The sequence below is a fragment of the Manacus candei genome, unplaced genomic scaffold (assembly GCF_025592945.1).
Source record: "Manacus candei isolate 608988 ecotype Guabito, Panama unplaced genomic scaffold, ASM2559294v1 h1tg000023l, whole genome shotgun sequence".
Classification (NCBI taxonomy): Eukaryota; Metazoa; Chordata; class Aves; order Passeriformes; family Pipridae; genus Manacus; species Manacus candei.
The window spans coordinates 5977240-5993830 of NW_026138071.1; the positions used below are offsets into that span (position 1 = coordinate 5977240).

At 44.7% G+C, this 16591-nt stretch overlaps 1 protein-coding gene across 14 annotated transcripts in view; it reads right to left on the reverse strand.

Moving 5' to 3' along the window:
• Positions 1-2092: 2092 nt before the first annotated feature.
• The window catches only part of BIN1 (bridging integrator 1), an 87821-nt gene continuing 73322 nt past the window's right edge, over positions 2093-16591 (reverse strand). For 10 of the 14 annotated variants that reach the window (XM_051786946.1, XM_051786947.1, XM_051786936.1 and 7 more), the window contains 4 exons: positions 12927-13019; positions 12042-12152; positions 10662-10763; positions 2093-7685 (listed from right to left, as the gene is read on the reverse strand). In XM_051786946.1, coding sequence (XP_051642906.1) covers positions 7578-7685; positions 10662-10763; positions 12042-12152; positions 12927-13019 — 414 coding nt within the window. In that variant the 3' untranslated portion in view covers positions 2093-7577. Of the gene's footprint in view, positions 7686-9408; positions 9460-10661; positions 10764-12041; positions 12153-12926; positions 13020-16591 lie in introns of all 14 variants that reach the window. The other 4 variants (XM_051786935.1, XM_051786937.1, XM_051786938.1 and 1 more) reach the window with 1 other exon arrangement.

The following is a 16591-nucleotide window of genomic DNA, read 5'->3' on the forward strand; positions in this document are numbered from 1 at the left end:
AGTTACCACCAGTGTTAGGAAAAGGAAAGCTGATACTAGATTGGGCCCCTGCCAGACAGTTGGCTACCTGACTCCGATAACTAATAAGTCCCCTTACAGATCTATTCCCCCATCTATTCCCCAGAAAAAGCGATCTCACCAAACACCTACAAGCAGTACATCAGAACAGCTCACAGATTCTGCCCATTGCTCCTGGCAGGGGGCTGCGCCTTGCACGGTGAGAAGTGATGCCTACTCCATTACCTGCACCACGGGGCCAAGGGGAGCAGGCTGGCCATTAACTGCTTGTGATGAGCTAATTAATCATGGGCATTTGCTGAACTCCTGTTCCAGCACCATTATTAATGGCTCTGTGGATTGGGCCGCATAGCAGACGGGCAGCAGAGGCTCCTCCACCTGCTGAAGCAGCAATCCTGCTCTGCTGAGGGCATCGGCTTCACCCACCCAGCAAACTGGAGAAATTGCCAAGAGCTGCCCCAAACTCCCATCTCCTCCCCAGGGTTGCAGAATGACTCCTAGCTCCACTTGGGCTCAAACTCCCCACCACAGTGTCTTCCCAGGTGGCACAGGCTGCCACTGAAGGACAGCCCTGCTACCCAACCACTCCCTTCATGTGGGGATGTCATGGAGCGACTGACACCAGTCACCACCAGTCCTCTACAGCACATAATGCCCTGGCTTCCACCTTGCCTGCTCCCAAGCACCCTGGCCTCACCTGGTGCCACATGTGTATTCTCCATCTTAGAGACTTCCTTCTCCAGCTGTGTTCCTGTTCTTCCCTCAATGTGCTGAGGGTTTTCAAGGCTGGACCCAGGGAACCATGAACCTAATGCTGTTCCAGATGTGCTGCCAGGGTTTATGAGGCCACAGCCTGCACACAGCCAATGAGACCAAGTGCTGCTTGTTTGGAGCAAGAAAACATCACTGGGAATGAATTATGCAGCTGAGCAGAGGTGGCTGACAATGAACTGTTCACTGCTTCCCCTTGGCCGGCCATCTTCTCCCTTCCCCTGTTTCCTTTGTATTTCTGGGTGATGGGAATGAAACTGTATGAGGAAGGGCAAACAGAAGGCATGCACAGAGCCTCCATGCCTCCCGGTCTCGCTCTTGCCCTGCAAGCTTCCAGCTGTAGCAGAGCTGGCCCGGCTCAGCCTTCTAGGAGTCATCATGCCACGCTAAGGCAGAGCCCGAGTCACCAACTGCAGTGATAGCTTCAGTGGCACAGCCTGCCTCTTCCCCTCTGCCACAAGACTTGATTCAGGTCCATTCCAGTGATATAGAGGTGAGAGGGTAAAAGGCACTAAGTGAAGGAATGATGTGAGCACAGCCTGGTCAGCTCCCTGTGCTGGCTCTGAGGCTTGAGCACCTGCATGCTAAAGCTAAAGCGGACTCTGGCAGTCCATTAATCAAAATGCTAACTGGCACTGATTTCCATCAGATCCTAGTCTAGCCTTTGGCCAGAACTTGCTATTTACACACAACGTCCCATGTGCAGCTATGCCAAGCCCGTCTAGAATGGGCCCCAAACAGCCAGCTATGAACTGTGAACCTCTCTAATCCTGTCCCTCTTAAGTCCCAGATCACTGTAGTGAAAGGGCAGCAACACTCCCTTTCTACTCCATTAGAGAGCAGATCCCAAAGCCAGCCTGGGAACAGAGATCAGGTGTGGCAACAGGCCAGAGGGAACTGGGAGAAGTTTGGCCAGATGGGGTAGAGTGCCCTTGTGGTGTCATATTCACAACAGACTTGCCTTAGAGAATGAAGGTCACATTATTTAGGGGTTAGTAGCTATTAAAAAGCAAAGATCTCAAATCCTTCTCTACGCTGCATTTGTTTGGTGTCTGGTCCTCACAATCAACTGGAACAAAGATGGCTACTAGAAGAGTTTATTGTACTGTAATTGTCATTCAGGGAAGGACTAGCATTGCCCTCTCCATCCCATGTGTTTGTAAGAACTCCCAGTGTTAAAGGTGCCTGGACACCAAACCACTTTGAAGCTACTCACCTCTTTGAGGAGAAAAATTCCTGAATTGTTTCGGCTTCTTAACATAAAGGTAGGGAAAAATAAGAGAGAGAGAAACGGACGCAGGACTTAGGATGACACAAATTATATTTCTGAACATCGCCAAGAAACAAGATGGGACAAATTCATCTAGCACTTGTCACTGGAACTGGGCATCACAGCTCTGAATACAATGGGAATTGTTCAGCTTTGTTTAAACAAAACAAAAATTAAAATAATAAAAAAAAACACTCAACCCCCAAACATTTCTCAGGTCATTGTGATTAAACTCAGATACTGAATAAACAGAAGGAAAAGAGATTGCTAATACATTGCAAAAGTAGTTCCCATTTAATTCAGTTAAAGAGAAGCAATAAGCCCAGGACTGCATCTGGCAAGTTTCAAGTAGGGACCTTCTACATGAAACGCAGACTAGGGTCAGGATTAGCAGAATATGCTGCAAAAACAGGTGAAGGAATTATAGCCATAGGACACATCAAAGCACAAGCTCATACAGACCAGTCTTCACAGCTGTAGCTTGTCCGTTTAGTTTCACAAGCAAAATTTCCAAAAGGACCTTCTAATTCTCAGACCTCATGCATCAGCTACAGACCTGATGCTTCATGAAGACTGGTGGTACAATCCACCTCTGGGGACCACAGGGACCCTTTCCATCAGGAGTCTGCTATGCAGAAATGTCTGAACCAGAGCATGCATGCAGAGAGGTGTCTGCACCAGTACCCGGGTGGCAAGGAATAGCTTCCCCTTTGGCAGCCCAGAGACAAAAAGCTGTTGCTTGTTTTCCTGATATCAGCACTATAAAGCTGCATTAGGGCATAGGATTTGCTGCGGACACATCTGTGCATCTTCTAGCTTTGCACTTTTTGCTGATGGGACATGGCCTATGCTGCCATCATCCTCAAAGAGCATGGGAGAGGCTGGGAAGTGGGAGGAGCTGGAGAGTGAGGCCAGATGATAAAAACACACAGGCTACTGAAATCAGAGGCTACTGTGTTAGATGTACACAGGCTTGTCTGTGGAAGATCTGTAGGTCTTCCTAGAAAGGGCTGAGAGACACCTCTGCATCCTCCACCAAAGAACATTCCCTGTTTTGGGGCATTGACTGCACAGCACCCAATACATTTTCAACACTAGCAGAGCATTCAGTGTGTCTAACACAAAGCAGGAAAGAGGAAACTCTAAACTCAGTGCCCTTGGCAGGTGAAGGGCAATTGTTATCATATTGACCATGCACATCTGTATTTGTATTTTGTTCTTAGCCCTAAATAAAGAGTTTCTGAACTTTCCTGGAACTAAGAGGTGAGGCAGTCAGCACATCAATCCAAAATGAAAAAGATAATGGATCATCTCTCCATCCTCTCCCAGCATTTCCTTAGCCTTGGGCCTTTTGCCTCCGAGACTGCTGCAAAACTCAATTGAGCTGACATCCCAATTCCAGGCAGAATATGGAGCCCTCACTCCTGCTTCACCTCCCCTTTGACTTGGGCGTGTCTGCCTTGGCCACAGTCTTTGGATAGTGGGGCAGGAAAGGGTTCTGCAATTGTGAACAAAGCTTCAAGGACTGTGGCAAACAAATCATACAAAGTAACACCAGCTCTGAGTAGCTGGAATGAACCTGCACAACCCCTTTTACTGCATCACCTTCACAGCCAAGAAACACAAAGGTGATAAAAACAGACAGCTGAGGAATGCCCATGGAAAACAGCAGCATATGCAGGAGTCTCACCTGGAACACCACATTCATCTTTATCCTGGGACCTTCCTTAATTCTATCTAATAAAGATATACTACTGACACTGCTAAGACAGAAAAAGGGAGAAAAAGCAATGCCTTATTTCTTTCTTATCAGTTGGGCAAATGATAATTCCCACTGCACAATAGGATTAGGCTCAAACTGGAGTAGTTTCATAAATCTATAGTCATAAATCTGTGACCAAACTAAGACCAGAGCAAGAGTGTTTTTCTAAGCCAGGCTACAAAACCAGTCAATGGCATGGGATGAGAGATGCTTTTATTGTTCACCCAGTAAAACAATCAAGTGGAAGATTATTAAATGGGGAAACAGCAGCTTTGCTGGGCCAGATACCAGGTATTCCCTGAAATGTATCCAGTGTGCCTGTCAGTGGAGCAGAACTGGGCAATAGGCTTCTTTGGGTTCTCTTCAGTGGATAATGTATTCGCAAAAAATACAGTTCAGGATTAACTGTAATCAGTCATCAAATTAAGAAGAAAGGCAAAGGTAAAAAGACTACTAACATTAAAACATTTTCTTTCAGCATTTTCAGAACAGGTTTCACATTTTTACTTCAAAGCAATTTGTTACAGCCCAAGACACAACATGCAACCTTAGAAATGAACGTTTCATTTTGGCATGAAAGGATTTGTTTGTTTGTTTTAATTTTTCCCTTTTTCATTCCACTGAGAAAATGGGGAAAAAAATTGTCTCAGGCCACCCTTACAACTTTTTTCCTCAGATTTTTCAGTTCAGCCCGCAAACTGAAAAACCACTGTGGGCACAGCCTACTTGGGAGTTCACTTGTCCCTCTTTCTATTTGAATCAGACCTAAGCCAAAGAAGATGGGAAATTCATTTCATCAGGTAATACCAACCAGAACCAAGGTATTTAGGAGATGCAAAAATACTGAAAATGGGAGGAGTCATGGCCGTTTACAGGAGGCTGAACATGACTCAGGAGATAGATCTCCTGGTTCCAAGAAACATTGCCATCTACAAGCTTACTGCTATGTCATCCTACTCTCACATAAGGCAATTTATAAACTGTGGGTCTGATCCTGCATTTTCAGAATCTGACTGAGATGTGCTGACACCACTTATCTGTGAGCAATGCAAGATCCAGGTAACCCACCCTAACCTGCTCTAAACAAGGGAGTTTGGGGCTTGGGGTTTTTGGGTTGGGGGAAGCAAATGGAGAGAGGCACAACACCCTCCCCACTGGCAATATTGGAGCATCACTTGTGACCTGAAAACAACATCCCTTTTTCACAGAGTGCTACCACTTCTGCAGGGACAATACAGTACTGGATAGTTACTTTGCAAGCTCAGTAAAATGAAAAGGCCTTACAAGGATCTTTGTTGGGACAGTCATCTGGTTTAAACACAGCAGAGGACAACAACAACAGCTAAAAAAACCCACAATAAATTAGGTATCAGCACAGCTTTCTAAATGGTCTAGAACACTTACTACAAGACGAAAATCACAGCTCTGGTACTTAGAATCTTGTCTTTCTTTTAAAAAATCGAAAGCTATTATCCACAGGTTTTGCATAAAAATAAACATTTTAAGCTGACAGCATTATGTTAATTGGATCAACCCGTTTTTTAATATATATATATTTCTATGAATATTTAAATGTATATTTTATATGAATAATCTTCAAAGGAGTAATGGGAGTCACAATGCATAAAAATAGATATTTTGGAAAAAAAAGAGTAATAATAAAGACAATCCTGATGAAAAAAAAATATATATATCAAACAGGGCAGTATTCTAAAGTAACAGCTCACCATACTACAACTTGTGGAGTCCAGTCCTTCCGTATTGTGAGAAGTTACTCCTAAATATGATTGGGCTTTCTAACAGTGATGTAAAATGAATTCCTGCACATTTAGTAAAAAAAAAAAAAAAAAGAAAAAAGGAGACGGGATTTGGGTATGTAGAACAGATTTGATATCTATTAATTGCTGTAAATAGCTAGCATGGATCTTCTTTCAAACTGAAAGCAGAAGGAACTCCAAAAATTCATGCATTTATAAGAATATATATGCTAATCAAAATCAGATCAGTCCCTCTGAACTAATTGTTTTTAAAAAACACAATTTTTGTCCTACAATGTTTTTTCTGTTGTTCTATGAGTAACCCAAACAGACTGGAAAAGGTGGGCTTTTCAGCAGTCTTTGTCAGCATTTTGTGCAGCTTTGACAAAAGCCAACTCCTAACAGTTCAAAAGATAATTTCAGAGTAATCCTGTCCCTTTGCAGCAGGAGGTAACCTCACTGTTAAAAATCCCTCAGGGCAAAACAATCTTGGGGCAAGAGGGGAAGCCATAAAAAATTAAAATAACCTGACTTGCTTGCCAGCTGCATCAGTATTCAAGTAAAGTTTAAAGTACCTTTGTGGGACTTTAGAGTCTTGGAGAGTCAGACCGGCTTATTTTAACAAGTGTAATATGCACTTAGAAATAGCCTTGTCATCTGCTTGTCTAAACTCAAAAAACAAAACTCAAAAACAAACAGAAGCAAAGGAAAGGTAGAGGAAAGGACTCAGCATCAGTATTAGACTGCGGAGTGTCTCCTTGACACTGACACTTTGATATTCGTGCCTTCCTTTCTAATGCATTAAAACATCCTGAAGTCACGCAGCCATTTTAAACGAGCATTTCAAGAGTCCAGTTTTTATAGAGGTTAACTTGATCATCAGCACAGCACTGGAGAAAGCTGATCTAATGATATTTCACTTACAGAACTCTTCAAAGGAAAATAAGTAATACAATTCCACAAAAAACAATGCCAATGAAAAACACAGAAAGCAAGTTGTTTTTAACTCGGTGTTTTTTCTGAGATATTCTTACAGGAAAAAAAATAATTCTTCCCTTATCTCTTTCTTTAAAAGCAAATTTTCTAACCAGTAGATTTTAGAGCTATCTTCCATCTACATGAATCTAAGCTTTTCTGAAATCACCTACAGGGTTGGGGGGGAGGGCCAGAGGTTTCCCTCTCCTAAATTTCACAGACATCCAAATAGGATGTTTGTTTTTCCTTGCTTCTCTTCTTGAATTTGTCCATTCCCCTTAGGATTTCACAGGCTAACACTACTGTGAGAATTTAAGTGTCTGCATTTGAAAGAACTTTGGACTGAGCACAGCTTCACACATTTCACCTTCTTCATGCCCTTTCCATGTAGTTTCTTCTATCTTTACATGTACGAAAATCACAGTTGGTGTAACATTGTCTTTAAAGGAAGAAAATAAAATACACGCACACACATACATTGTATTGGTGAACACTATACACTAAGTATTTTTTTCAACAGCATAACAGAAAGTCTGGCCTACTGTAGGTTGAACATGTAGGGAAGGCTGAATTTTTATGGTTGCCATGCAAGTCACCTTCAAGACAAAACAGATTAACCCAGCCAAGAGCAAATGCACCTTCTACTCTCAAGCTGTTAGACAAATACTGCCTTTCCAGGGATCAGGCTGACATCTCACCAATTCAGTCAATGCAGTATTTAGAGAACCACACTGAGTTGCTTCTGCATCAGTCCTTTGAATTCAAATGCTGTTTAAACCAAAGGGGAAAGAGGGTATCTGAATTGCCTTATTATTATTAATATGTGTATATTTCAATAACACTTTGAATTTCAATTTACTTCTGAAACCTTGCCCTTTGAGAAGAACACACCCTTTAAGCTGACTTTTTTCAGGCTTCTGATCCTTTAAAATTCTCTCTTCTTTTCCTTCTGTTGTTCTTTTTCAATTATCTATCAGAAAACTTGCTTTCTTCCAGCAGAAATGCAGCTGGTGGGCTTGAGCTTTCACTGCACCCGTTCTGTGAAATTCTCTGGGAAAACCCCTCGGCATTGGTCAAGTTCCTTATGCTGGATCCAGTCAGACTCCTTCACACCCATCAGCCATCCTTCATCCTGGAGGAGAAGACAGAAATCAGGTGCTAAGGGATAGATGTGAGCAGGGATTTTTGTTACAGAGTGCAGGTCAAGGAGGTGTCAAGGCATTATCAAAGCCATGCTTGTATTTGGCTTGGAGACAATCCAGGAGGAGTATGGGGAAGAAGGAAAAAATGCATTTGTTCCCTTTTAAATGGAGAGAATGCTCCATCCCACCAGAGCTCAAATTTAACCCAGACTGTGCAGACACTGTGAAACTGTAAAGAATGAAGTGTAACAGAAATATGTTGTAATTTACACCCACTGAAGCAGGAGAAATTCTGCCAAAAGAGACCCTAGAGCTACAGGATGGGAATCACCTATCTCACCTTTCACCATCTAAACATGAGGGGTCCAGCATTTTCCATAGTCATAAAAGTGACAGACACATCCAGAGTGTAATTCAACCCATTCATCTTGGGCACAGGTATCTGGAAAGGATGAATGAGTCCCTGGAGATGCGCATCCCCTGCTCCAGTCAGAGCACCTGATGACTGGCATTTTAGAGCTGGTACAGGCAAAATAAGTCTTGTTTGCTATGCTGAAATTCTGATCCATGAGAATTGGGAGCTGAGAAGCTCAATTCATCTTCCCAAAACTCAGGAGTCTGTTGGGCTTGATGCAGAGTGAGGTCAGCAAAACTCTCAAACTTTGGCTACACACTCAAGGTCTCTCTGAAGGGTCTTCCCTAGCCACCAACCTATACATCTATAAACACAGATGAATTTTCACTGAGGCAAATGGAGTCCTGCTTGGCAGAATCCACTCATGAGGAGAACCAGACTTTTCACCTTCTGCCTGCAGGCTGTCTAGCACTGAGATTTCTGCTCCATCCTAGGCACGTGAGGAAGACAAGATATCCAAGGTAGGAAGGCTGCACTCCTTGCAGCTCAGGTGTGCAACCACCCTATTTTCTACACGCCTTGGAGCTGCCACCATGGAAGCACCCCTTCAGCATGCAAATGTACCCTCTCATGTGAGCCATTTGCAGTGGGGTAGCCTATGGGTTAAGGGTGCAGCATGAGGCAAAAGAGCTGCATAGCTCTGGGTGTCTGCAAGCTCACTTAGCCCTTGCTGCTGCCTTAGATTTGAACATTCAGGAGATGTCATGAGAATGGCAGGAGATGGGAGCCCATCTGCAGCAGCCAGCTGCAGGGGCTGTGGGAGGATTGACATGCCATAAATCAGGAATACAAACAACTAGGCAGAAGACATTGGGCCCAAGTGTCTGGAAGGCAGCTTCCAGCTCACAGCACGCCAAGTACAAAAGCTCATCCATTTGCACATAGCGTCTGTGCCATACAGCATGCAGCACTCCCACCTCATCCTGCTACCAAGGGTCTCCTCAGCTGTAGGGATTAGACACAAGGACCCAGACTGAGCCCTGACAATTTTAAACCATGCCACTTAAGTGCCAGCTTAGAAGCACTGCTGCCCTCAACCCTTTCTTCTATCAAGAGAGATGAATCCAGGCTTGGATGATATATCCACAAACTGATACCTAAGCTGCAAGATGGGGACATGGACCACAGTCTGTCATCCTAAGCTTCCTCCACTCACGTGCATAGTTCATGCACATGTTAACAGCCAGCATTTTCTGGCTGGGGATGGTTGAGGTTAGCTGTAGCACAGGATGCACTGTAGAAGGGTTAAGGGGCTTCAGTGCAGCTACAGTGTTATGTTAGCAACACTCAGAGCTCACCCTCTGCAGCTTGGAGAGTCTCGAGTTCATGGCTGTTGCACCCACATCCAGCTAGAGTGCAAACACAGGGCGTTGAAAAACTGCTCCACAAACGCCAACTCCTACCACAGAAACTAGGGAAGCTGTCAGGCTTTTCCCCGTCCAGAAAGCTTTCTGAGAAAGAAATGCTCAGAAATGCTTTTGTAGGGCAGTTCCACTCAGTGAAGAGTCTTGTCTCCAGAAGGAATCACTTTGTGTTCCCCAAAGAGCCCTTCCCCCCTAGCTCTGTGGGAACTGTTGGCAGATTATAGCTCCATTTCACAGGTATCAGCATGATCTGCCTCCATAATTCACAAAGCCAACAGAGGATCCACATCTTCTGAGGTAGTGAACTACCTCACCTTCCCTTTATCCCTTGTGGAATCCAGACCTTGTCTGGACTTGACCAAACCCAAAGAGCTGATGACTGCTGAATCAGTTTGGAGAATTTGTTTCTTTTCCAAACAAAAATCTGGAGATGTGAGCATGAATTTTATAAAATCACCATCTCTCTCAGTGGAAGTAGTAAAGCTGCTGCAGATTATCAGCTGGGTGCCCCTCAAACACAGCAAGTGAGGAGGACTTAGTCAAAGCTTCCAGAAATAACTCAAAGAAAAACATGGCCAATTAAATTCAGGTTGAAGATGGGCAGCAAGACTGTTCTTCAGGGCTGAGAGACCTGCACCAGCCTTTGATTCTGCTGCCATCTCCTGACCAAACACAGTCGTTTGGAAACAGCCATTGCTATGGTGAAGTATAAGCCATCATCCACCGCCAGCTGCTTTCTTGGAGCTCCAACATTTCTCAAAACAGGAGAAAACATCATCATAAAGTGTGGATCACTCCTTTCAATGCTACGGTCTGCACTTTAGTGATCACAGGGAATGTGCATCAATTTAAGGGGCAGTGAGGAGGCAAAATATGGGCTCTGTTGGGCTCCCTGATCAAGAAAGCCATAGTATTGGCTCAAATGTTCTGACAGGGACAGGAACCCACTGCTACTCCATATGCTTTACGTAGGATAATGTCTCTACTTTCCAATAACAAGCAGAGTCCTCCCCTTTGTTGCAGGAAGCCAATCTCAAGCTCAAGGACAACCGGTTCTCTTGCCAGCTCCCAGCCACAAACTAATGGCTCTGCATCCAGCCAGCCGACTGTTAGTGAATAAAGAAGCAGCTCTAGAAACCCCACTGGCTCCACATGGGCCAGGCTCACACCCCATCTTCCCCACTCACCTGCTCCTCAGGGTTCTCAAATGGAATCACAAGCACCACATCCCCGGCCTTCAGCTGCAGCTCATCACTGTCAGTGGCAGTGTAATCGTGCATGGCCTGGACCTACAGGGAGAGGAGAAGTGGGTGAGCCCAACCTTCTCTCACCCAGCTCCATAACAGGTGACAAGGCTTTCCTCTTCATTGATTCACCGGATGATTCAGGTTGGAAAGCACATTTTGAGGCCATCTGATCCAACCTTATGCTTAATGTAGGGTAAGCTTTGATCACAAATGTCACATCCAGGGGAATAACTGCTTCCCTTAATTTAATGACTACAGGCTTGTTCATACAGCCTGGCATGCAGCTCTCCTTGGCCACAACAGAATCCTGGTGAGTCTTATGCAACTTGTTACGTATCGGCACCTCCCTGTCCTTTAGGAGAGTTGAATTCTCATGGTGTGGGCACAAAAACCTCACAGGGTGGAAAGCCTGTGTCCACTTGAATGGTGCCCTGTATTCTTTCTGCAGCTGGACTGCAAGACTATTAGGGATCATAGCTTCCCACCTCTGTCACAGCAAGCAGGGAGAAGAAATGTAGGAAAGAATATTAGTTTGGATGATGATATCCATGTTTTCTCTTTAGTATTCAGCCTAATGCCTTTCAACATCTGTGTTACAGCTTTTCTACTTCAAACCACAGCTCTCCACTTTGAGCACTACAGTCCATAATACTACCTGTAACCAGCCTAAATGTTATGAGCCTCCTATTGTTCATCGGCTTTTACCATTCTTCTGATTTTAGTAGAATCCCAGAAAAAAAAAACAATGGACATGACTAAAGCAGAAAAAAGCATTTCTATAGCAGGATGCTGTCATTTCTCACTTTTCAGGGCATGATGCACCTATGCCATATTGCATTATACACATTACATTTGTGGTCTATCCTCATCCAGAATCACTCCTTCCTCCACACCTATGAAAAAAAGCTGCAAGTGATCTTCGGCGTATTCAGAACATCCACCCAACTTCCCTTCCTACTGCTTTATTTTTCTCTGTTCATCCTGGCTTTCTCATTTCTCCAAACACAGTCCTCTGTTTCTTCTGGTGTTTCCAACTCTTCTCCAATTACCACTTGCACCAAGACAAAAACAACTGCAGCAGAGAGAAGGGGTATTTCTACCCAGCACAGTAACACCTTTAGATGCTGATGCTCTTACCAGTCCTTTGAAACATTTGGAACTGCATGAAGCTACACTGAGGAAGGTGTATCTCTCCTTCAACTTCCTTTCTGCCTTTTAATGTGGCATAGCCCATGGACATGCTGAGCGAAAGCAACTAATTCATTACAGGAAAGAAAAGATAATCACCAGGAACTCAATGCCCCACCGCCACATACTCACCTTGAACAGAAATCCTGGGGGCATGTCAGCTCTTTCAGATGAAGCACCTGCTTCCACAGCGCCATTGACAGTTGCAGGGAAAGTTTCCACAACAACAGCAGGCAGAGAGGTCTGGTAGGCAGCGGCAGCCAAGGAAGGAAAAAAGCCATTGAGAAAAGAGAATCCAAAACTGAAGCTCCAAGTCCATCCTGGAGGATCCACATCCCAACCATCCCATGGCTTCAGTGGGTTTTCCCCGCACACCAGACAGTGACAAAAAGACCCCAAAGGACAGCAGAGGCAGTAGTGAGAAAGCAGGACTGGTGACTGCTGTCTTCCTCTGCCTAAGACTGCAGAAAGGCAGAGATGATTTATAGTTTTTCTTGGACCATAATGCCCAGTATTTCCCATTTGCTGTGGTCACAATGCATTCTTACAGAGCCCTTGTGGAACAGACAACTCACATGCAACAGCCTGTAAGAACCAAGCTGCCATGAGTTGGGACCTACTCCAGTCCCCTAAAAACATGGCAGTGTCACCAAAAAAAAGAGGAAGCCTGGATATTCAGGGGACATAGGCAGAGCCCAGGGCAGGTAAAGTAAATGGCAAGCAAGGGGGAATCCAGCAGACAACACAAGCCTAGGACAGCATGGGCTGTGGACTGGCTTCACAGGATGGGTGAAGGGACAATTCTTTTAGTGAACCTTCCAGCAGAACTTCTCCCTAAGCACTGCACAGATAAAATGCAACAACTAAGCCTCTGAACAAGAGCACTGCAACTCCTCATGGGGCAGGGATGTGCTTTTCCAAGCTATGCAGCTCTTTTCCCAACCCAGTCTCCCACATCTTCTGTATAACAAAGGGATGTGATGGAGAAAAGGGACTGCTGTCCCTTGAGGTATTTACCGATCCTGAGTCAGCTTCAGTTTTAGATGCTTCAGCTCCAGCTGCTGCTTCTGATCCAGCTGCTTCAGCTCCTGCATGGGCTGCTTCTGCAGGCTGCAACACAAAAGTTATCCCGGTGGGACGTTATTCTCATTCCAGCTACATGTGTGAGCAGCAACGTGCAGCCAGCCTGCCCAAGTGCTCTGCTGCTGCCTGCTGCCACCTGCTGCAAACAGGCGAGACACTGCAGGTTCTGGCTATGTTTCTTCCTCCCTCTTTCTCTGCAACCTACAGAAATTACCACATAGCCTGAATTGCCTAAATTCCCTCACTCCAGGCTCACAGCAGGAAATCAGTGAAACTCCAGAAATTTCGTGCATCTCTTGCTTTTCACGATTTAAACTGCAGACCTACTTTACACAGTATCTACCATTATATCTAGATTGCCCACTTGTACGTGAATACAAGTTCTCTTGCATGCCAAAGTACAAGGATCTCTCAATAAGCTACTTCCAAAGATACAATTACAGAATATTTAAGCACTTGCCACCTCCCAGAAACAGAAGAGCATGGTAGTAATGTGTTCAGATTTGGAACTTAGTCTGGACCCAGCATCAACATGACATTAACTCTGTTTTAACACAAAACTAAAGATATTCATTTGCCCCTCCCAGAAATTGCAGCAATGCAGGAAGTATGTTGCATCTGGTAGCATCAATGCTGTAGATCATCCCACTGGGAGATGGGCCAGGCAGCATCTGGGAAGACTCCCAAGATTTGCCATTTTTAATACATGGGAATAACCAGCTTTAGTATACCTACATGCCTCATACATTTGATAAACATGTTGTCCTGGTTCAGCTGGGATACAGGTTATTTTCTTCCTAATAGCTGGTACAGGGCCATGTTTTGAATTAGGTTGAGAGTAGAGTTGATAACCCACTGACATTTTAGTTATTGCTGACCAGTACCTACACTAGGTCAAGGACTTTTCAGCTTCTCATGATGCCCTGACAGTGAGGAGCCTGTGGGGCACAAGAAGTTGGGAGGAGACAAAGCCAGGACAGCTGACCCAAACTGGCTGAAGGGATATTCCATATCACATCTCATCATGCTCAGTTTGTAAACTAGGGGTAAAGCTGGCCAAGGGCCATTGCTCAGAAATGGGCTGGGCATCAGCGGTGATGAGCAATTGTTCTTCATTTGCATCACTTGTTTTTCTTTAGTTCTATTTCTCTCTTATTGTTATTTTCCTTTCCATGATAATTGATTATTATTATTTTATTTGAGTCAAGCTGTTCTCATCTCAACCCACAAGTTTTCTTACTTTTACCCTTCCAATTCTCTACCCCATCCCATCAAGGAGAGGGAAGTAAGCTGTCAGGGAAATGGTGCTTAGTTTTCAGCTGCAGTTAAAACATGACACATGTACCCCTGAATACAATAATATCAAAACAAGACATTGTCCAGATTCCTTAATGTTGCAATTCTCATAGTCCCAACCTTAAAAAAGCCCAGTGTAAAGCAATGACCATGGTAACCCTTAAATATACACCCATCTGGCTACTAGCCGTGCACTGGCACAGTGCTCCAAGTAGTATTCTAATAGCAGCAACAACAAAGAAATATCTCCTTGATTTGATAAAAATCTATTACTATACCTTCAGCTGCTCCAGTGGTGTCATCTAATACATGCTTTCCTCTCCTATCACATCCTTCCTCATGTCTCCCCATTACCATGTCCACAGGCCTATACTGCCAGAACACATGACAAAGAGCAGAGCTGTTCCCATCCAACAGAGGATTCCCTCTGCACCTTTGGTAGTGCTAAGGAAAATATATGCATATGAAATGATACAAAGGCTTCTCCTGTGTAATTGGATTCACTCCCAGGTTGCTTTTTATTTGGATTCAGTGAAACTGGAATTGGGACTGATGCCAGGCCAACTCTATCTGGCCAAGCATGTTTTTTATGTGGACAAGTGAAAAGGAGCTCAGTATGAGGGTTTTTTTCTTAAAAGCAGCTAATTTGCAAAAACAGTATTTAATAATCAGAGAAACTGAACCTAAATTAATCCCCTGCATTTCAACATGTCAGCTACTAATTTTTCTATTTTATATACCTGTGGGGCATCCCAAGGCCTATAAAAGCATTTACAGTTGTGGAAAGATACCATAGGGAGAAGAAGAATTGCTCACTGCTGTTACCAGGTTTGAAAGCTTGGCTTATTCCAACAGCAGCATCATACACACCAAATACAAGTTTTCCAGTCTGCAGAACTAAGGAAGCTCTGCTGCATTCACATTTCTATGCAGTTGTTTCTCTTGGTCTATGGGACTACATAACCATACAACAAGTCTCTCATTAGCAAATTTGCAGATGACACTAAGCTGGAGGGGGGTGGGTGTCGATCAACTGGAAGGCAGGAGGGCTCTGCAGAGGGACCTGGACAAGCTGGAGAGTTGGGCTGATTCCAGCGGGATGAGGTTCAACAAGGCCAAGTGCCGGGTCCTGCACTTTGGCCACAACAACCCCATGCAGTGCTACAGGCTGGGGACAGAGTGGCTGGAGAGCAGCCAGACAGAGAGGGACCTGGGAGTTTGGATTGACAGGAAGCTGAAGAGGAGCCAGCAGTGTGCCCAGGTGGCCAAGAAGGCCAATGGTATCCGGGCCTGTATCAGGAACAGTGTGGGCAGCAGGTCCAAGGAAGTGATTCTTCCCCTGTACTCAGTGCTGGCGAGGCCACACCTGGAGTGCTGTGTCCAGTTCTGGGCCCCTCAGTTCAGGAAGGATATTGAGGTCCTGGAGCAGGTCCAGAGGAGAGCAACAAGGCTGGTGAAGGGACTGGAGCACAAGTCCAATGAGGAGAGGCTGAGGGAGCTGGGATTGTTCAGCCTGGAGAAGAGGAGGCTCAGGAGAGACCTCATCACTCTCTACAACTCCCTGAAAGGAGGTTGTAGCCAGGTGGGGGTTGGTCTCTTCTCCCAGGCAACTATCAGTAAGACAGAAGGGTATGGTCTTAAGCTCTGCCAGGGGAGGTTTAGGTTGGATATTAGGAAGAAATTCTTTATAGAGAGGGTAATCAGGCATTGGAATGGGCTGCCCAGGGAAGTGGTGGATTCTTCATCCCTGAAGGTTTTTAAGATGAGACTGGATGTGGCACTTAGTGCCATGGTCTAGTAACCACGGTGGTAGTGGATCAAGGGTTGGATGATCTCAGAGGTCCCTTCCAACTGAGCTCATTCTATGATTCTACGATTCATCAACAGCAAAAACACTTCAGAAAGCTTGAAGAGGAGGATTCCCCAGCTATAGGAGCTCTTTTTTGACCATGTATGGTATGCCAAGGTGAGAACTGGTATGGTGAGAACATCTTGACTAGTAGCATTCCCTGGTTGAGTAAACTGTCCTTTGGGTGAAATCAGTTTCCAGGAAGGGAGTAATGGCCCAAAACACTTTTTACACCCAAAACTGTATGTACAGCTCAATCAGAAACAGTCATACCTCACCCCTGCCCATCCACTTCAAAGGAATAAGATTTTTCCTTGCTAAACCAGCCTTTCCTCTCTTACAAAGACAGACTGACAATGCACATACAGGAGAATGACAGGTGTTAAACACTGATGGCTGATAAAACACACAAGGGAAACCTCTTCTTCAACATCACCCAAGCTCATGGGAAGGA